The sequence below is a fragment of the Megascapheus bottae genome, chromosome 15 (assembly GCF_031878675.1).
Source record: "Megascapheus bottae isolate mThoBot1 chromosome 15, mThoBot2.hap1, whole genome shotgun sequence".
Lineage (NCBI taxonomy): Eukaryota > Metazoa > Chordata > Mammalia > Rodentia > Geomyidae > Megascapheus > Megascapheus bottae.
Window position 1 is genome coordinate 30,364,219 of NC_143523.1, and position 17,793 is coordinate 30,382,011.

Sequence of the window (17,793 nt, forward strand, 5' to 3'; positions counted from 1 at the left end):
GCGTGGAAGCGCCTGTTTTGACAATGACCATTCCTATGCTTACATTCGGTCCTGTGAAAAAGAGAATGGGGCACACATGTAATATTTGTATGAAATATGTGTGGGTGCATCTGTGTGTATACATACACAAATTAAAATAGGCTGGAAAGGCCTTCTTTTAACTATTCTCTCAATTGTACATTGAGCACATAGGTGCTTCTGAGACATTGTTGGATGAGAAGAGGGCCTAAGCCTTCACTAAAGGTGTGAGATCTTGAGATGCCAGACATAGATATTCCTCGGAATAAAGAACAACAAGATTCAAATAATTTCTAGTTTGGAGATCCAGAAACAGGAATATGTCAACAACATCCACACAAGCACGCAGGTCAGCTTCACTACTGACGAGTATTCTTTTTCTTAAAAAAATTCTCCTGGGCTTGGAAGCTTGTTTTGGTTTGTTTAGAGATACTCCTTCATCAGAGCTATGATTTTAGTATATACCCGCTGAGGGGCATCCAGGCCCCAGACAAAATCAAAGTGGTTCCAATCAGGCAAAAGTCTAAAGTAACGGAGATCGCTAATTTGAGGAAGTATCCTGGTCACATCCTGGGGTGTCACAAGGCTATCGTGTCCGCCGGCCCAAACAGCAGTAGGCACTTTCATAGTGGTGATATCATAGAGAGGAGGACAGCTCTGTGAGAGAAGACGGAAAGAGTGGTCACACACGGAAGGTCGTCACAGCAAGAACTGAAGTTAAACCAGTGGAGAAAGCCCAGCAAATTGAATCTCTGCTACTGGCCATAGGTACGTGAGGCACCAAGTGAAATAAGAAGACAACATATAATGTCCCTACATCCAAGGAGTTTGTCAAGGAGGGAGCAAAGGCAGGCGAGCTAAAAGAAGACTTGATACATAGTCATGTATATTGTATGCACGAAGAAGGTCTCAGAACGCAAGAGAAGTGCTGACAGTGAAGAAATTCTTTCCAACTGGGCTTTAGTGGAAAGAAGAATAATTTGAAATGACTCCTGTGGGTGGATGGATTTTGACAGGTACAAATAGTAGAGTGGGAAGGCTTCACAAGGAAGGAAGAGTGAACAGGTCATAATAAGGAAAGGAATATAGGGACAGGAGTGTGGCCTAGTGGTAGAGTACACAAAGCCCTGGGTTTGATTTCTCGGTACCACACATATAGAAAGAGCTGGAAGTGGTTCTGTGGCTCAAGTGACAGAGCTCTAGCCTTGAGCTAAAGTGTCCAAGGACAGTGCCCAGGCCCTATGTTCAAGCCCCACGACTGGCAAAAAAATGAAAGGAAATGAAAGGAATACAGTGGAATAGAACAGGTAAATCATAAAGGTTTGAGTGCAACTAAGGCATTTGGACATCTTTCAGAAGTTGTGGAAAAAATAGAGAGCCATGTCTGATACTCTGTGTTAAAATGCCTACAAGAGCATCAGTGGGTGGATTGTGTTGAAGAGAAATCCTAAATGTATCTAGACAAATAGGTGTTCCAAATTGTAGCTCTGAGGATGATTATGCTCTTCATGGAAGAAAGAGAAGGAGTTGTGAGAAATAATGGGAGAGTTCTGCAGATTTGGAAGGAATAACAGGAAAATCAGAAGACAAACGGAACAATCAAATGGAATGGATTTCAGGCATCAGTACACTACAGAAGCTTGAATTAGGATTGCTAGTTGTGAAATGATTGCTATAAGGAACATAAGACATTTTTGAAAAGTAAAAATAGACAACTGAATCTGGTAATGAAAAAATCACAGTGACTTTAAATGGAGTTGTGCAATTGATAGATGAAGTCTAGAACTCTATGAAGGTCCAGGAGTGAGTAAAAGAGGGGAACAACCTTTTTCTAAGTGTTTTTTAAAAAAGTGGAAAGATAGACTAATGGAATGGTGATTTCTTAGAATTGGTGGAGTAAGAGGAAGTTTGCTTGCTTTTCCTTGAAGACAAGAATTCAGGTGAGATAAAAAGAATATCTATGAAGAAAGGGAGGTAAGGAATGACAGGGAAAATGACACAGAAGTGAGTTAATTTCTGACCAAGAAAGGCAGGAGAGAATCAGAAGTACATAGGCAATTTGATGCAGATGCAAAGGAAATGATCAATTTTATTCTTGTGGCAAGTAAATCTTGAGGGCCTGGGACATTCCAGGTACTCCGCAGAGATAAAAACTAGGGACCAACATGGAGAGAAATCCCTACCCACTTGGAGCTTACATGAGTTGGTCTTCTATTTGTTAGGCTCAAGACCAGGACTCAAACTTGATACCTGATGCTTCTGCTCACAGGCTAATGCTCTATCAACTAAACCATGCCACTAATCTGAGTGGGTTGATCTTATTCATGGGAGAGACAACAGAAATGCTTCTGCTGATTTCAGGGGGAGGCTAGCTGTTGAGAATGGGTTCTTATAGGATAGGGAACAAAATTGACTTCAAAGTACATAAAATGAAAACTAAACCAACGATTAGGATTAGTTTGGGGCAGGATAGGACCAGCTAGATGTTGATGAGTGTTAAGAACTCTTGATACCCTGACATCAGAACTTGACTATTGTAGGTATCTGTTTGTGTGTATGTATGTGTATCTACTGTCTTGTAAATGTAAACATAAAATGTTTACATCACATAAAATGTATTTGTTCACTAAAATGAATAGATGAAAGAAACATTACTGTATGTTAAGTCCAAAATAAGAATTTTTATTCCTTTGTGTTCATCCACTTTATTTCATTTAACTGGAGATAATAATTTTAACATTTTCCTTTTGTTTCGCATAGGCCTTTTCTAAACATATGCATTTAGATAAGTGCTGGAGGCTCATGCCTGCAATACTGGCTTCTCAGGAGGCTAAGTTCCAGAAGATAGCGGTTTGAAGGCAATGTGACAGAAAAGTCCATGAAACTTATATTTCCAATTAACCAGTTTTGAAATAGTACATTGTGGTAGATTGGAGATGTGCAGGCATGAGCAAGCCAATAAAAGCAGGGGGAGGAGGGAGAGAGAGGGAGAAAGAAAGAGAAAGTTCATGCGATTGTAAGTTCAAGCCATGACATCAGTCTTCAATAGCAAAAGCATGTATTTGTGCATACACTCAGTGCAAGAGACAAGAGAACATTTTGGCAGGGAATGTAAACATTCTCTACTTTGATTATTATGTGGTTATATAAATGAAGGCATTTGTCAAATCTCACTGAATTGAAACTATAATCATGAAATTTTACTGCGTATAAATCACATGTTACTCAAAATGATTAAAATTAAGGAAAATATTCATAATCCAGTTATTGTACTTATATATGGGGGGTAAAAACTCAATCTTTTTATTTATTGTTGAGCAATCCACTGGTCTGATTGATTGATTTCATGTTCAGAAACACCTTAAATGATCTGTGCTAACATTAATATGTATTAAAAACATCTAAGCTGGGTGGTAGTGGCTCACGGCCTATAATCCTAGCTACTCAGGAGGCTGAGATCTGAGGATCATGGTTCAAAGCCAGACGGGGCAGAAAAGTCTCAATGAAACTCTTATCTCCAATTAACCACTCAAAAACTGGAAGTGGTGCTGTCTGTGGCTCAAGTCTTGAGCATAAACTAAGGGACAGTACATAGTCCCCAAGTTCAAGCCCCACAACTGACAAAGAAAATAACAAAACATAGTCTAGGAAAGTAGTTTAATGTGTTTAGTTCATCCTTAAAATTCAAGGCCTTGATTACTAAAATAGAAAAATTGGAGAAGAGTTGATTAAAAATACAGTGTTACGTCTAGAAATTTTCACACATAAAGTTATATGGAAGAAAGTCATTTGAGACCCAATTCTTCCACGTTGGAATATAGTGTTTAAACTTTCAGAATGAATTTTAGATGTTTTTCTGTCAAGATTTTTATGAAACTCACTTCATTATTTGTATTACAATTGTGTTTCAAAAATTCTCCCATCAATTTTGAGTTTTTGCTCTAGCCTGACATGAAGAACCAAGATTATAAGTTACATAAATCAATAGAATACTGAGGAAATTAGTAAATGAAAGCATTAGTACCTATAGTAATCTCTGGATATAAAGATTATAAATGATTCAATTTCCTTTATATAAGCTCATTTTATTTCTAAAAATTCTACAGTGAATATATAAAAATTACATATTTTCCCCAAAAAACCCATTTCACCAATTAGTAAGTACAATTTTTCTTATTCCTAAATAATTGCTATTATAATTTCTTAAACTTCATTCTGGGCTCTTTCCATGTAGCTCACCTGATTGTAATGATGCATATTTTCTGCTTTGCTTCCCCAGTCATAAGCTCTGAATTCATCAGATCGGTAAAGCTGAAATAAACAAGTTTCAAAAAAAGCAATAATCATATTACCAATCATGGGAACCCATGGCAAATTTTGGAAAAACACTACACTGGAAAGAAAGTAGGGTCTCTGTACCACCAAAAGGAAATAAACACATTTTTATTATGAAAAATTGGGTTTTATAGAAAATTAATGATTTTCTTTGGTGTGAGTAAAAACCATATAGAAAATTTCAGATATTTCTCTCTCTCTCTCTCCAAAAAAGTTTCAGCTCTCTGGAGATTCCCTCAATTTACCTCTAGCTAATGGACTGTTAGTGTCTATCTAATTATGGGGCTTGTTAATGTCATCCATTTGGTTTCCATCACAAAATTCTTTCCCTTAAATAAGTCCAGGGACATCAAACTATGAGAGTAGCAATGAGGCCAAATTGGAAACAAGTGGCTAAACTTCTTGAGATAATCTTGTCACGAGGTACAACTCTGCCCTTCCATACAGAATGAAAATTAAGACTGGAGTGAATGAAATGCTACCTGTTTTATATGCAGAATGTTCTGTATTGATGATCCACTGGGAGCGTGGGACATATACACATCTATTCGACTCTAGAGAAATTAAACCCATGTTACAGCAAAAACCACTCAATGAAATAAATGATGCCTAGCAGAAGCAGAGAACAATCATGGTTAGAATTAGACATGATTATGGGTACTTTGACAATGATGAAGCAGAATTACCTTGAGCTATCTTATATGCTTTCTATAATATATATTACCCTGAGATACATTATATAAATATATTATAAAGATTGTGGTAGATATCCTTGGGCCAAGCAAAGGGAAAAAGTGCTATTTGCAAATGTGAAAGAGGTATGCTAAGCAAGCACATAGACCACCTCAGGGCAATAGACTATAAAATATGAGTCTAGGATCTCATGTTAATGATCAGATTTATAAATTTGGTCCATTTATTATCTCTGGCTTCATTTTTTCATCTATTAAAAATATATTAAAAATCAAACTGCCAACCTGAAATACTTAATGTGCTGTAAAATAATAAAAGCTAAGAATAAATTCCATCAAAAGATAAATTTATTTTTTATGAATATCAGAGACAAAATTATAGTCATCCAACAGTAATCATAATTATATGCCTTAGAATATAATGAAAATACAAGGAAACCTATTAAAATTAATTAATTAATTAATTAATTAACATATGCTGGGTGCTGGTGGCTCATGACTGTAATCCTAGCTACTCAGGAGGCTGAGATCGTAGGATCAAGGTTCAAAGCTAGCCCAGGCAAAAAAGTTCATTAGACTCTTATCTCCAATCAATCACTGAAAAAGCCATAGGTAGTGATGTGGTTCAAGTGGTATATTGTTAGCCTGCCTTCAACAAAAAAGAAAGAAATAAAGAAAAAAAGCAACGAAGGAAGGAAGGAAGGAAGGAAGGAAGGAAGGAAGGAAGGAAGGAAGGAAGGAAGGAAGGAAAGAAAGAAAGATAGAAAGAAAAAAGGAAAGAAGGAAAGAGGAAACATTTTGAGGAAAAGTCTTTGAATGATTCTCATGGGTTCACTATAACATAATTCAACCTCTAAACATGTAGGGGTCAGATGAGCTAGTGAACAGCTATCTTGGTACTGGCTAGATTATGACATAGCTATTTAACCGTACTAGTCTACAAATATAAATTCCTCCTCCTCCTTCTTTTCCTTCTTGAATTTCCAGTAATTAGAAACAAGCACTTGATAAAATAAGACTTCTTAGACTACTATTTATTCTTATGAAAGAGATTCCATTGACATTTGTTTTATCCTTGATTTTCAATGTCAAGTGGTAAATTCCATTTGAAAAAAAAGCCACACATATAGAAAATAAAGGTTATGTTTGTATAGGCTTCTCTCTTTTTAGCGCTTTATTTTTAATGCAATGTATTAAAATGCAAGAAGTTTCAATTAATTTTTATAGTAGTAGCTGATTACAAACATGTGAGAATTTAATACCCATTATGAAATGTTTTATACAAAGATACAGTTTCCTTCTTATCCCCCCAGTCCTCTTAGTTCTGGTCTGTCAGAGTACCTACTCCTCTAGCTATAGCAAATATCTACATTTAATGAGTTGGGATATCATCTGAATGTATGCTGTATAATAGGCAAAATAAATAAAAGGAAAGCCGAGATACATTAAAGTACCAACTGGTTCAGAACTATCATACATACTGCATTCATATTTTTCTTGTTGAATCCAGCCCATAGGGACATAAATTCAGTACATAATGGTAAGAGTACTTTATTGTTGCAGATTTTTGTAGAAGGTATCTTTTTATTATCATCTTCCATAAAGACACCTTTGGTTCCAAATATAGCCTGTAAAAGGAAAAAAATATATCAAGATCTTCAGAGTACTTTATATTCCCCTCATTCTGGAATAGACTATATATAGGAATCTATGTCTATTTACATTAGTTGTTTCAGTCAAGAAAATTAGATCTTTTAGAGAAAATGATTTAGGAGTCCATTTCCAAATGAACAAGATCAAGATATTTCAATAATGAATCTTCAACCCCCAACTCATGCCTCCACAGTGAACTTTCTTTATAATCGGTCAAATCAGTGATTGCCATGTGCTTACTCACTATCATGAAAAGTGAAAACCTTTTTCTCTTTAAGGTGAAATATTACATTAAATAGGAAGAAAAAGCGATGTTTCCTACATTTTTTTTTTGTGGGTCATGGGCTTTAAACTCTGCCTGGGCACTGTCCCTAAGCTCTTCAGCTCAAGGCTACCACCCTACCCTTGAGCCACGCCCCACTTCCCATTTTCTACAGGTTAAGTGGAAATAAGAGTCTCAAGTCTTTTTGTGCCAGAGCTGGCTTTGAACCTTCATCCTCAGAGCTCAGCTTCCTGAGTAGCTAGGATTACAGGTGTGAGCCACCAAGCCCAGCCTACATTGTTTATTTACACATTTGCTTTCTAGTACTTCCTAAAGTTAGTCAGTTCCCAAAATAACAAAAATTAGAATATAGGATGCCAAAAAGAAAGTGGCTCCAGACATAAAGGAGGTGATACTGTCTAACAATGGACAGGTTGAAAAAAGATCTAAGGAACAAACCACCTACACTGAAACTTCAAGAAAAAAGTTCCAGAGAATAAATTTAAGGAAGTAAAAAATATCTACAACAAAAGTGTAAATGGCTGAATAAAGTTATAAAAATATTGGAAAATGAGAAGACTGCACAAGTTCACGGGTTGGAAGAATGAGAGTGTTTGCTTGGCAGGAAATGAAGATGATCATATGAAATGCAGCAATTTCAGGACAAAGGTCACCTGCTTTCTCTTATATGTAGAAAATAGACCCGAAAGAACTGATATCTGTTACACAACTGGAATTGTGAAGCTGTTTTGAGGAGATGAGTAGAAAGAAGAGAGAGGAAAAAAAAACAATAGAGGGTGAATACATGTATGCAGATGGCATAAGGAACTTCATTGAAAGCAGATGAGTAGTAGTAGGGTAGGAGGGACTAGGAGAGATAGAGGGTGTTAATGTGGCCAAAGTATAATACAGGCATTGTGAAATACCATGGCAAAACCTAACATAAGATAAGCATGTTCTAAAACTGTAAATGAGAGAATTGTAAAGCAGAAACTGTCGTGTGGGAATACCAATGGGAGGGGAGTAAGAAGAGAAAACAGAAGGTGGGGGAAGGTGAATGTGGTAAAAAATACATCATATGTCAGTGTGAATACACAACAATGAGCCTTACTGAGATTGTTTTGGAAAGAGGGAGTCATAGAAGAGGTAGATTTGGTCACAGTGTATGGTTTGCATGTATGGAAACAGAATAACGAAGCCCTCTTTCTTATCTAAAATACGCTAACAACTTCTAATGCTTCTAGAACTTGGGAACCTTCCATAGGAACTTTAGTGGTGTTCTCAATCTCTCCACAAGGGACTGGGAGAACCACAGAATATAGTATTTAAAGCAATCAGAATTCTGACAATAGACAATGTGAACTGAGATAAGGCAAGAACATAAATTGGTTCATATCTGATATCCCATATACTAGCTGAGTTTAAATCAACACATGAGTTTATTTAGCCTCTCATAAATGCAAATAACATTCCAAACAAATTCAACTGATGTCAACACATTTTGAAATAGAGCTGATGCAAACTCATTTTGAAATAGTCATCAATCACACAGGAATAACAATATTTATCTTCGTGCTTAACAGTACAATGAGACTTTTGTTTAAACAATCATTAGGCCTTATACAAACTTGTATATTTTCCTTTCCTTACATTTGACTCCAGATAATTGCATTGCTTTCTTACATATGAATAATTGTGAAACTCTAATAAGTCTCCTCAAGTTCATTTTAGCACAGATGTATTTTTTGCCATTACCCCATATTCAGAGGGATATGTTAGTAATTCAAAACTGTGCTCAAATATATATTCTTTATGGTCATGACATTCACAAAGAAATAACTCAGAATAAAAGCTGAAAGAACCTATGAGTGAATAAAATTCCCAATCTATATTTGTCAATAAAACAACCTTCAAAATGCTAATTATTATTTTAATGAATACTTGAGGTATCAGACATTGAGATCTTGGAATGAAGCTTTAGTAAATTAAAGTAAGCTCATAATGCTGGGCGCGGTGGCTCACTCCTGTAATCCTAGCTACTCAGGAGGTGGAGATCTGAGGATCAAGGTTCAAAGCCAGCCCAGGCACAAAAGAACTTGAGACTCTTATCTCCAATTAACCTCATGAAAACAGGAAGTGACCCTTGGCTTGAGTGTATATTGGTAGCCTTTAGCTGAAGAGCTTAGGGACAGCACCCAGGTCAAGTTCAAACCCCATGACCCACCAAAAAAGAAAAAAAAAGTAAGCTCATAACACGGAAAAGAGTATGTATTTGTCAAAGTTTTCTAAAATGTCCAATTTGGAACATTAATGATCACATGCAATTTGACGAGTACCTTCCAGATGGACATGTGAATGTACTGAATGGCTCAATTAAATAGAATAAAAATGCCTGGCTCTGAGAGATGGGGAAGAGCCATGAAAGGGGTGAAGCTCAAGATTGTGTGATCAAGATGTGAAGTTACATAAAGATAATTCAAAAAATTGCAAAACAGAAAATATGCGAGTAGAACCTATACTGAAATAACACTCAACTCACTTTGAAACTCAAATACATATTTAGCTTCACAAGTAACTAAGTATCATCGTTGTGTGTGGGGGGCCATATCTTCAAAGACACAGATAGACAGACATACAGGAGACAAACACATGCTCACAGAGTCTGTTTTGATTTTTGAATTTGATCTAAATTTCCTATTTACTTCATGAAAGGGATTTTAAAGTAATAAAACTCCACAGTACAAAATAAGATCCTAAAATAAGTTTTAGCAAAAGGGGAAGCCTACCTTGATTATGGAACTTGGAAGTAGAAAAAAACTGGTAAAAATGCTTGTGGGATATTTGAATGATATCACAGGACCCAAGGCAAAATTCATTTTGATTCTTTGTGCCAGTTCAGGCATGGTGGAAAAGGCCACAAACCCTGAGAGAGCAAGAGACAAGACAATCCTGTAAACATTAGAAATACATATGCAATATTACTACTAATCAAAGTAGGATGCTAGTTATTTTTGTTGCAATTGTTTGGGGGAAAGCTTATTATTATTATTATTATTATTATTATTATTATTATTATTCAATAAATGTCTTCAGTTCTTTCCACTCCCCAAATCACAACTTTCTCATATTCCCTGATGGACAATTTGACCTTGTTGGGGTTATTCAGTTGCTAGAATGTGGAAGGTAAAGGATGAGCTGCTGAAACACCTAGTACTGGCAAAACTGTAGGTGATTTCACTCCCCAAGAACTGGGTAAGTGCTGGAGGTGTTTTCAGTTTACTCTGAACTCCTGAGGTGTCAGAATGACTCATAGAGATCCCCAAAGTAAAATAATTCAATGCACAAGGCATAATTCACACAGCTCTTTCTGTAGTATTTATTTTTATTTTTTGCCAGTCTTGGGGCTTAGACTTAGGGCCTGTCTCTGAGCTTCTTTTGCTCAAGGATATCACTGTAATACTAGAACCATAGCACAGCAGATTCAGCTTTTTTTGTTTAGGTGATACTGAGGAATTGAACCAGGGGCTTCATGCATGCTAAGCAAGCATATTACCACTAAGCCACATCCCCATATTACCACCCAGTAACCACAACACCCAGTCCTTTTTGCAGTATTAATCCAGTCATTTCAAAGGCTTTCTTTCTCCATACAGAATGAAATTGTATTGCCATTACTTTCAGTTCCTTGGTGGATGTTGACAAACCATTCGGGACCTTTCCAGCTTGCAAAGTAATAAAGGAACTATTCCTGGGTCCGGTAAGGACCAGCAAGGCTTGGTAAAGACCAACTGTTTTCCTCTACTTTGTTCTTTTGGGAGCACTGTTACAACTTGTATAGAACCATGGGGGGGTGAGAGTGGTGATAAGCATTACAATGGAAAAACCTTGGCCTTTGCTTACGCACCCACACAAATAAAAACAAATACATTATTGAAAATTTAAAACTCTTTTAGATAGATAAATCAACTGAATCATTCACAGAAAGATTCTAAATCAGGTATAATATCTCTCCCCAGAGGGTTTTGGGAAATGTATGAAGATGTGTTCTCTGGTGGTCTCAGTAAAATTCAATCTCCTGTTAATATTTAAGGGATGAAATAGTTCACAAACAATAGGGTTCTATCCACAAAATGAAAGAAATGCTTTAGCTAAAATGCAAATAGTGCTCACTAAAATATTTTCTGTCCACATATAATGCAGAACGCTGGTGGTAGTGTTTCCTGTCTCTCCTTTGAACAGCAGAACCAGCTTGAATGATTTCTCCTCTGTACATTCTCTATAGAGCCCATCCACTCTACTTGTCAGACTGATTTTGTTTGAATCTGTTCTGCCTCTGCCTGATATGTCTTCAGAGACCTTAGACAAGGCAGTTTCTTTGAACTTCTGTTTCTTGCCAGCCCAGGCAGGAAAGTCCATGAGATTCTTATTTCCAATAAACTGCTCAGAAAAAGCCAGAAATGGCACTGTAGCCCAAAGAACAATAGCCTCTTAGCTTAGAGCACAAAGAAACTCAGGGAGAGTGCCCAGTTCATGAGTTCTAGCCCTAGCACTCCCAAACAACAACAACAACAACAACAACAAAAACCAACAGATTAAGTACACTGTCCTTCTATTGAGTTTCATTTAAATTCAATCTGTTTTAAGGAAAATATAATTGGTGTATTTTATAATGTTTCAGGGATATTTCATAGCATGAGTTTTACTTTAATAGATCAGAAGAAATCTACAAGGTTTCTGGGCGCTGTCCCTGAGCTCCAGCTCAAGGCTACTGCTCTACCCTTGAGCCAAGCTTCACTTCCCAATTTCTAGGGGTTAATTGGAAACAAGAGTCTCAGATTCTTTTGTGCCCCGGCTGGCTTTGACCCTTGATCCTCAGATCTCAGCTTCCTGAGTAGCTAGGATTGCAGGCCTGAGCCATCATGGCCGGCTTACAAGATTTCTCTTTAGACTACATCTTTGGATTTGGAGTACATGTTATTTCTGAAGAATCATGCCACCATTACAAATGTGAAGCTATAATGTGAAATTAAGGAGAGGTCTGTCCCACATTTTCAGTTTGTTGTCTACGGACTCACAGGCACTTAGTGCAATAGAGTTCTTTCCAGTACAGGAGAGTCACAAGCATGGGAAGTAGAAATTATATATTTCCAATTTGGGTACATTCTTGCTATAATACTCTGATAAAATTGACCATTGTCAACATACCTATTGTGGTGCCAAGTGAATGACCAATGTAATACAACTTCTCCTGGCCTGTTTTATTTACAATGAAATCTATTACTCCTGGTAGATCATATTTGGCCATTTCATCAAAACTACAAAATAAAATAAGGGGTTTAGACAACAACAATCAGTTTAAAATGTATACACAATCTGAGAACAGTGCACATGGTTATCGCCCTAGCTCTTAGGATGCTGAGGTCGAATGATCATGAGTTTACAGTTAACTTGGGCTCCATAGTAAACTCAGTTCATTCTAGGCTCCATAGCATGACTGCCTCTTTCTCTCTCCTTCTCTCCTTCTCTCCTTCCTTCCTTCCTTCCTTCCTTCCTTCCTTCCTTTCTTCCTTCCTCCTTCCCTCCTTTTTTGTCTGTCGTGGGACTTGAACTCTGAGCCTGTGCATTGTCACTGAGCTCTTTAGCTAAAGGATACCACCCTACCTCTTGAGCAACAGCACCACTTCCAGTTTTCTAGTTAATTGGAGATAAAGGAGTCATGAACTTTAGTGCCCAGGCTGGCTTTAAACCACCATCTTCAGATCTCAGCCTTCTGAGCAGCTAGGATTACAGGCATGAGCCATGGTGCCCAGCTCATTCTTTCTAAATAACCAATTACAAGCAAAATCAGCACAGCACCCTTCAGATACCTGCCTACTTCTTTATATATGCAATTAAATGCTGTCTACCTAATCGGTGTGTATCACAAGATTTATTCAAGTAAATGTACAACATTTTAGCTCCCCCATTTATAGCTTACTTCCTAATAAGAGGTGCAATTTTAAGACTTGTGTATTTTGTTTAAAGTTCACTCTTTTGTTTTCTTCCTCTTATTTTCCTTCCCTTTCCCCAATTTCTTTGCAAGCCTCTGCTTCTGATAGGATTCTCAACACGTGCATCTGTTCAATACCCATTCCTGAACTAGGAAAACAGGACTATTGTCAATTAGGGTTCCTCCATTTACTATCTAAGCAACTTTTGATAACTAGCTTACATGCTACATGCTCCCAGCCTTAGCTTACCCAATTGAGAAATAAACAATATAGTGTTTGGTTTATAAGTTCTAGATAGTAGAAAAAGAAACAAGTTGGCTTTAGGTAGCCACTAAATTAGATTAGTTGCTATTGTTAGGTCTTCTGTTCATACAGATAGATTTGTATCTTCTCTTTATACAGATAGATGCAAATCAGATATATGCACCAACATTCTATAGCACCAGTTCCACCAACATCAATAGAGAAGGATTAAAAAGGCCTACATATTATTCAGTACAGTTATGGCTAGAGAACTCTTATTTAAAGCAAACATGGTCTCTAAAATAATATTGAAAGATATTAACAGGAAAACTGTTGTAATGCCTTAAAATGAATAAAATTCAAGCTCTCAGTCAAGAAGCAGGAAGACAAAAATAATCCTCTACTTTTTCCCCTCATAGAGCTGTGAACCCTAGCAACACATTCTATACATTTTTTTACCTCTATAATGAAGGTTAGTACATACTAAGTACATGCTTGATATGGGGTAAATGCACACTCAATTCAAGCAGCAAGTTAGAAGACTGGAAAGGCAAGGACACCAGATAAATAGAAGGTCTCTGGTAATAACAAAAATACTTTCATTTAAAGAAACAGTCAACAATCAAATATTTCTTATCCATTGTCCATTATCATCATTTGTAAAAATCACATTGGAATTTTCTCATATTGTAATTTCCTGTGCAATTTCAACCACAATTTCTTTAAATAAATGTGACACTGATATATGTCATCCTTACAAAATTCATTGTTTGTCCAGGAGGAAAAGATTTGTATAAATATGAGTAAAAATAAGCTTCATTTGGGTGTGTTTACCTGTAAATGCACACGTGGTAGGTGCTTAATAAATATTGTTTCATGATTGTTGTCCTTAATGTACTATGTTGTCTCTCATCTCCTTTGCTGTCCCTTGGTTATCTCATATTGGTATAGTATCTCACATTGTTATCTGATATATTGAATTTATTTGTATTTGGATATTTGAAATTTGATAGGGAAGGGGGGAAAACCAAGACGGGTGGGGGGTATGGGGGGGAGGGAAATGGGTACCAAGACATGTGAAAGGGTATCAATGTATGTGAATTAATGCACCTTCTATCTGGCAAATATCATGTAACCCTTTTACTAATTACAATAAAAAAATAAAATTAAAAAAATAAATATTGTTTCATAAATTTGAAATATGAATTTCCTGACATGCTTCCTGGACAAACCAGTGGCATGTGTGTAAGACTGGAAAGAATGGTCAAAGGAGCTTTTTAAACTCATTAAACAAAGTAATTTTGTCTCTTTGAAGATGTTAGAAAGTATAGCAAACTCTGAGTAATATCTACTATTTTAAAGAAACTGCCTTCAAGTTGCTCTTGATTTTTTTCTTAGATACAGTTTACCTAAAGGCCCAGAATTTCTCTTCATTTGCAGAGAGTGTTGTGTGTCTTCTTGACCAAGTATTTCCCCGACTATTTCCCATCCATACATCATAACCTGCATCTGCTAGAATGAACCCGAGGCTTCCGTTGGCAAAATTCTCAAGCCAGTAAGTATTGTCTGCAAACAAAGCGTGCTGCATATACACAACTGGCCGAGGACCTAGAGAAGGAATTATTGAGATAGAATAAATTTATAACAAATAGTATATGCCAGAAATACTATAGAAACACATACCTACATGTGATAAGCACACACACAAATGTATACACATATGTACACATAGATCAGAAGTAGCTACTGGCTTGGCACTGGTGGCTCACACATATAAACCTAGCTATTCAGGAGTCTAAGATATGAAGATCATGGTTTGAAGCCAGCTCTGGCAATGAGATTCCTTTATCTCCAATTAATCAGTACAAAGCTTGTAGTGGAGCTGTGGCTTAAGTATTAGTGTGCCAGCCTTGAACAAAAAAGGCAAGTGAGAAAATGAAACCCTGAGTTTGGTCCAAATAATGGCACCAAAAATAGTTGGTATTTTAAGGATCATTTTTATAGTTATAAAAACCAGTTCCACAGAGTGACCAGTTGATGCAGAAAGCCAAGACTCAATCCCAGTTCTGTCTTATGTCACAATATGTGATCTCCTGTTTGCATGCATTTCTAATCTGCAACTTATGACAGCTCTGTTTATGACTTTTCAAGTTTATGATGATGCCAACCGATATGTTTTAAATATAAATCACACTTTGGTTTGATCTTTCTTGATCCCCAAGGCTTTGTAAAATTTAGAATTAAGGTAGCAATTAATTAATTTTTATTATGTCCTAAACTGAAATTTCTTTCCTAGAGGTATTTTTATTTGTTTGTTTGTATGTTTGGCATTCAAACAAGCGAAAAAATTCTATAATCTTCAGAGGAGGCTCTTTTAGGTACGTTGCTGGTGCTGTCTCTTTCCAACAGTGACGATATTCACTTTCTATAGTCACCTGTGTTAACAAAATGTGGGCCCCACCTGCATGTTTACATCCCAGCAAACAAGCCTGAGGATAGTTTACAAGCTCAGGCATGCCATTTGTATATTTACTTTCTTGTCTGTCTTTATGAAATCAGAGAGAAAAGTATCACCCTCCTCCTTTTTAATCATTTGGCCCAGTAATTCATTCAACTTTGGTAAATAAGTCACTGTCTGGATGAAAAACCAGCATTAAATTTCAGTCTCACACAGTCCATCAAGTACCTGTGTTGCTGGAGGGTCTCCGGCCATGCGGTATTCTGTTGATTGCCAGGATGTAGCCATCCGCCGTGGTCACGTCGTACTCTTCACTGGGATAGCCATTGTACATGATGATTTCACTCTGCCCAGGGAAAACAAAAGCGTTCAGATGTTTATATTCTTCTTTATTATTATTTTTAAAGGTTATAAAAACAACTAGAATAAAGTACCGTACATGTGCTTATTGGGATAAATTACATGAAATGTTTTACTCCAAACAACTATAAAATTAGTTAACTGTGTAAAGTCTTGATAAAATGAAAATAACTAAGGTGGGTATGGTGGTGCATGCTTGTAATTGCAGAGAAGGGAAGTTAGAATTCAGATTTTATCTCACAAAGCAAAAAAAAAATACTTCAAGAAAGCATCTTCTATTGGTGAGGGTTTAAAATATTTAGCCATGATCTTCTGCTTGGTAATAAAGCTTCCTCCTTAAAATTAGTTGACTTTTGTAACTCCTCTTGCTTCAAAGATAGTAAAGATATATAGCAAATAGAAAATGTTCATATTGCATGTCCAAATGGTTCTGTGTGTGTATGTGTGTGAGTGTTTGTGTCTGTAGGTATATGCTTGTCAGTACAGAGGATCGAACTGAAGTTATCACAGTCTCACTCAACTTTCTTATATACTGCTGGATCTTTACCACTAGAGCTACACTACTATTCTACAATTTTACTGGTTAATTGAAGATCAAGTCTCATAAGCCAGTTTCCCTAGCTTGACTTTAAACTTTAGCTTTCCAGGTTTTAGCCTCCTGATTAGCTAGGATTAGGGAGGCATGAGCCACCAGTACTGAACACTCTTAAAGTATAAACTCAAATGAGGACTCAAAATGAGCATAAAAGACAAAATAAAATTCCATTTAGCACTACTAAAAATATTAGTTTTCAGCCAAAGGAGCAAATCTAGCTTGACTGTTACAATGATGTTAAAAAAAAAATCTGCCTGTTTTCCTTATTAGCGTATCTGATATTCTTTGGAATCTTCTATGACTTACAGTATTCATCCACACTTCAGGGTTTACTTCATTTTCCAAATCCAAGAATCCATGAGCATATAGACTCCCACAAATCAAACAAACTGTTGTCAGAAATAGCCACATTATAGGAATGCCTGGCACAAAACATTGAATATTCACAGATTAATTTTATTTACCATTGTTAATTAATGAAATAAAAATAATTCCCTAATGAAATCCTGAATAGTCCTGTAGGCATGCTAAAACTGTAAAGAACAAATAAAATGTTTTAGCTTGGAAGTACCAGTTACTGAATGTGTGCACATAGAAACAGTCTGAACATGTCCACTCTTATAATGTTATTAATTTAATCTATGGAAGCCAGTTGAGTTTAAATTTAATCATAATTATAATTTATTTTAATATTGCTTTATCTGAGATAGAATCACAAGATGCATTTCTTCTATTCCATGAAGAGAAGAGAATGTGTGTGTGTGTGTGTGTGTGTGTGTGTGTGTGTGTTTGTAATGTAGTGTAGCTCAGTACCCAAAAAGCAAACAAGAACAATGATTAAATGGAGTTTCCACTAGGCAAACAAATTTAGGATCCCTCCTTAGTAATGGGATTATTTCTGGTGTAGACATCTGAACAACTTTTGCACATTTCAACAGCGCGGTCTACCTAGCTATTGTTTAAAAGCTTGTCTCTTCATAGACCAGTTGACAGCCTGAGAGCATCTGGTTATTGCTATTGCCAATCAGCATGAACTTTGAAGTCTAGTCTCACCACAAACAAGTTTCTGACCCTGGGCAAGTTATTTAAGAGCTTTGTGTCTTCCTTCCTTTGTTAGTAGCATTAAAATAATAATAAATCCTTCCTCCAGATGAGACAGTGGAGATTCAGGGACATAAATAGCACAC

At 36.4% G+C, this 17,793-nt stretch overlaps 1 protein-coding gene across 1 annotated transcript; it reads right to left on the bottom strand.

Moving 5' to 3' along the window:
* Positions 1-441: 441 nt before the first annotated feature.
* Lipn (lipase family member N) lies at positions 442-17,020 on the bottom strand. Its single transcript, XM_090346937.1, has 9 exons — positions 16,913-17,020; positions 15,880-15,997; positions 14,603-14,801; positions 12,166-12,275; positions 9,747-9,883; positions 6,527-6,673; positions 4,836-4,907; positions 4,258-4,329; positions 442-675 (listed from the first exon to the last, which is right to left on the bottom strand). Exons 1-9 carry the CDS (start codon positions 17,015-17,017, stop codon positions 442-444), a joined length of 1,194 nt encoding a protein of 397 aa, XP_090203063.1. The 5' UTR covers positions 17,018-17,020.
* Positions 17,021-17,793: the final 773 nt, after the last annotated feature.

Excerpts from the sequence above, each read along its gene's own strand:
- Lipn (XM_090346937.1), bottom strand. The coding sequence starts at position 17,017 with ATGTGGCTATTTCTGACAACAGTTTGTTTGATTTGTGGGAGTCTATAT. Across the intron at positions 14,802-15,879 it reads GAGACCCTCCAGCAACACAG|GTCCTCGGCCAGTTGTGTAT; the intron begins GTACTTGATGGA and ends TTCCTTCTCTAG. Across the intron at positions 4,330-4,835 it reads ACATTCTGCATATAAAACAG|CTTTACCGATCTGATGAATT; the intron begins GTAGCATTTCAT and ends TGTTTATTTCAG.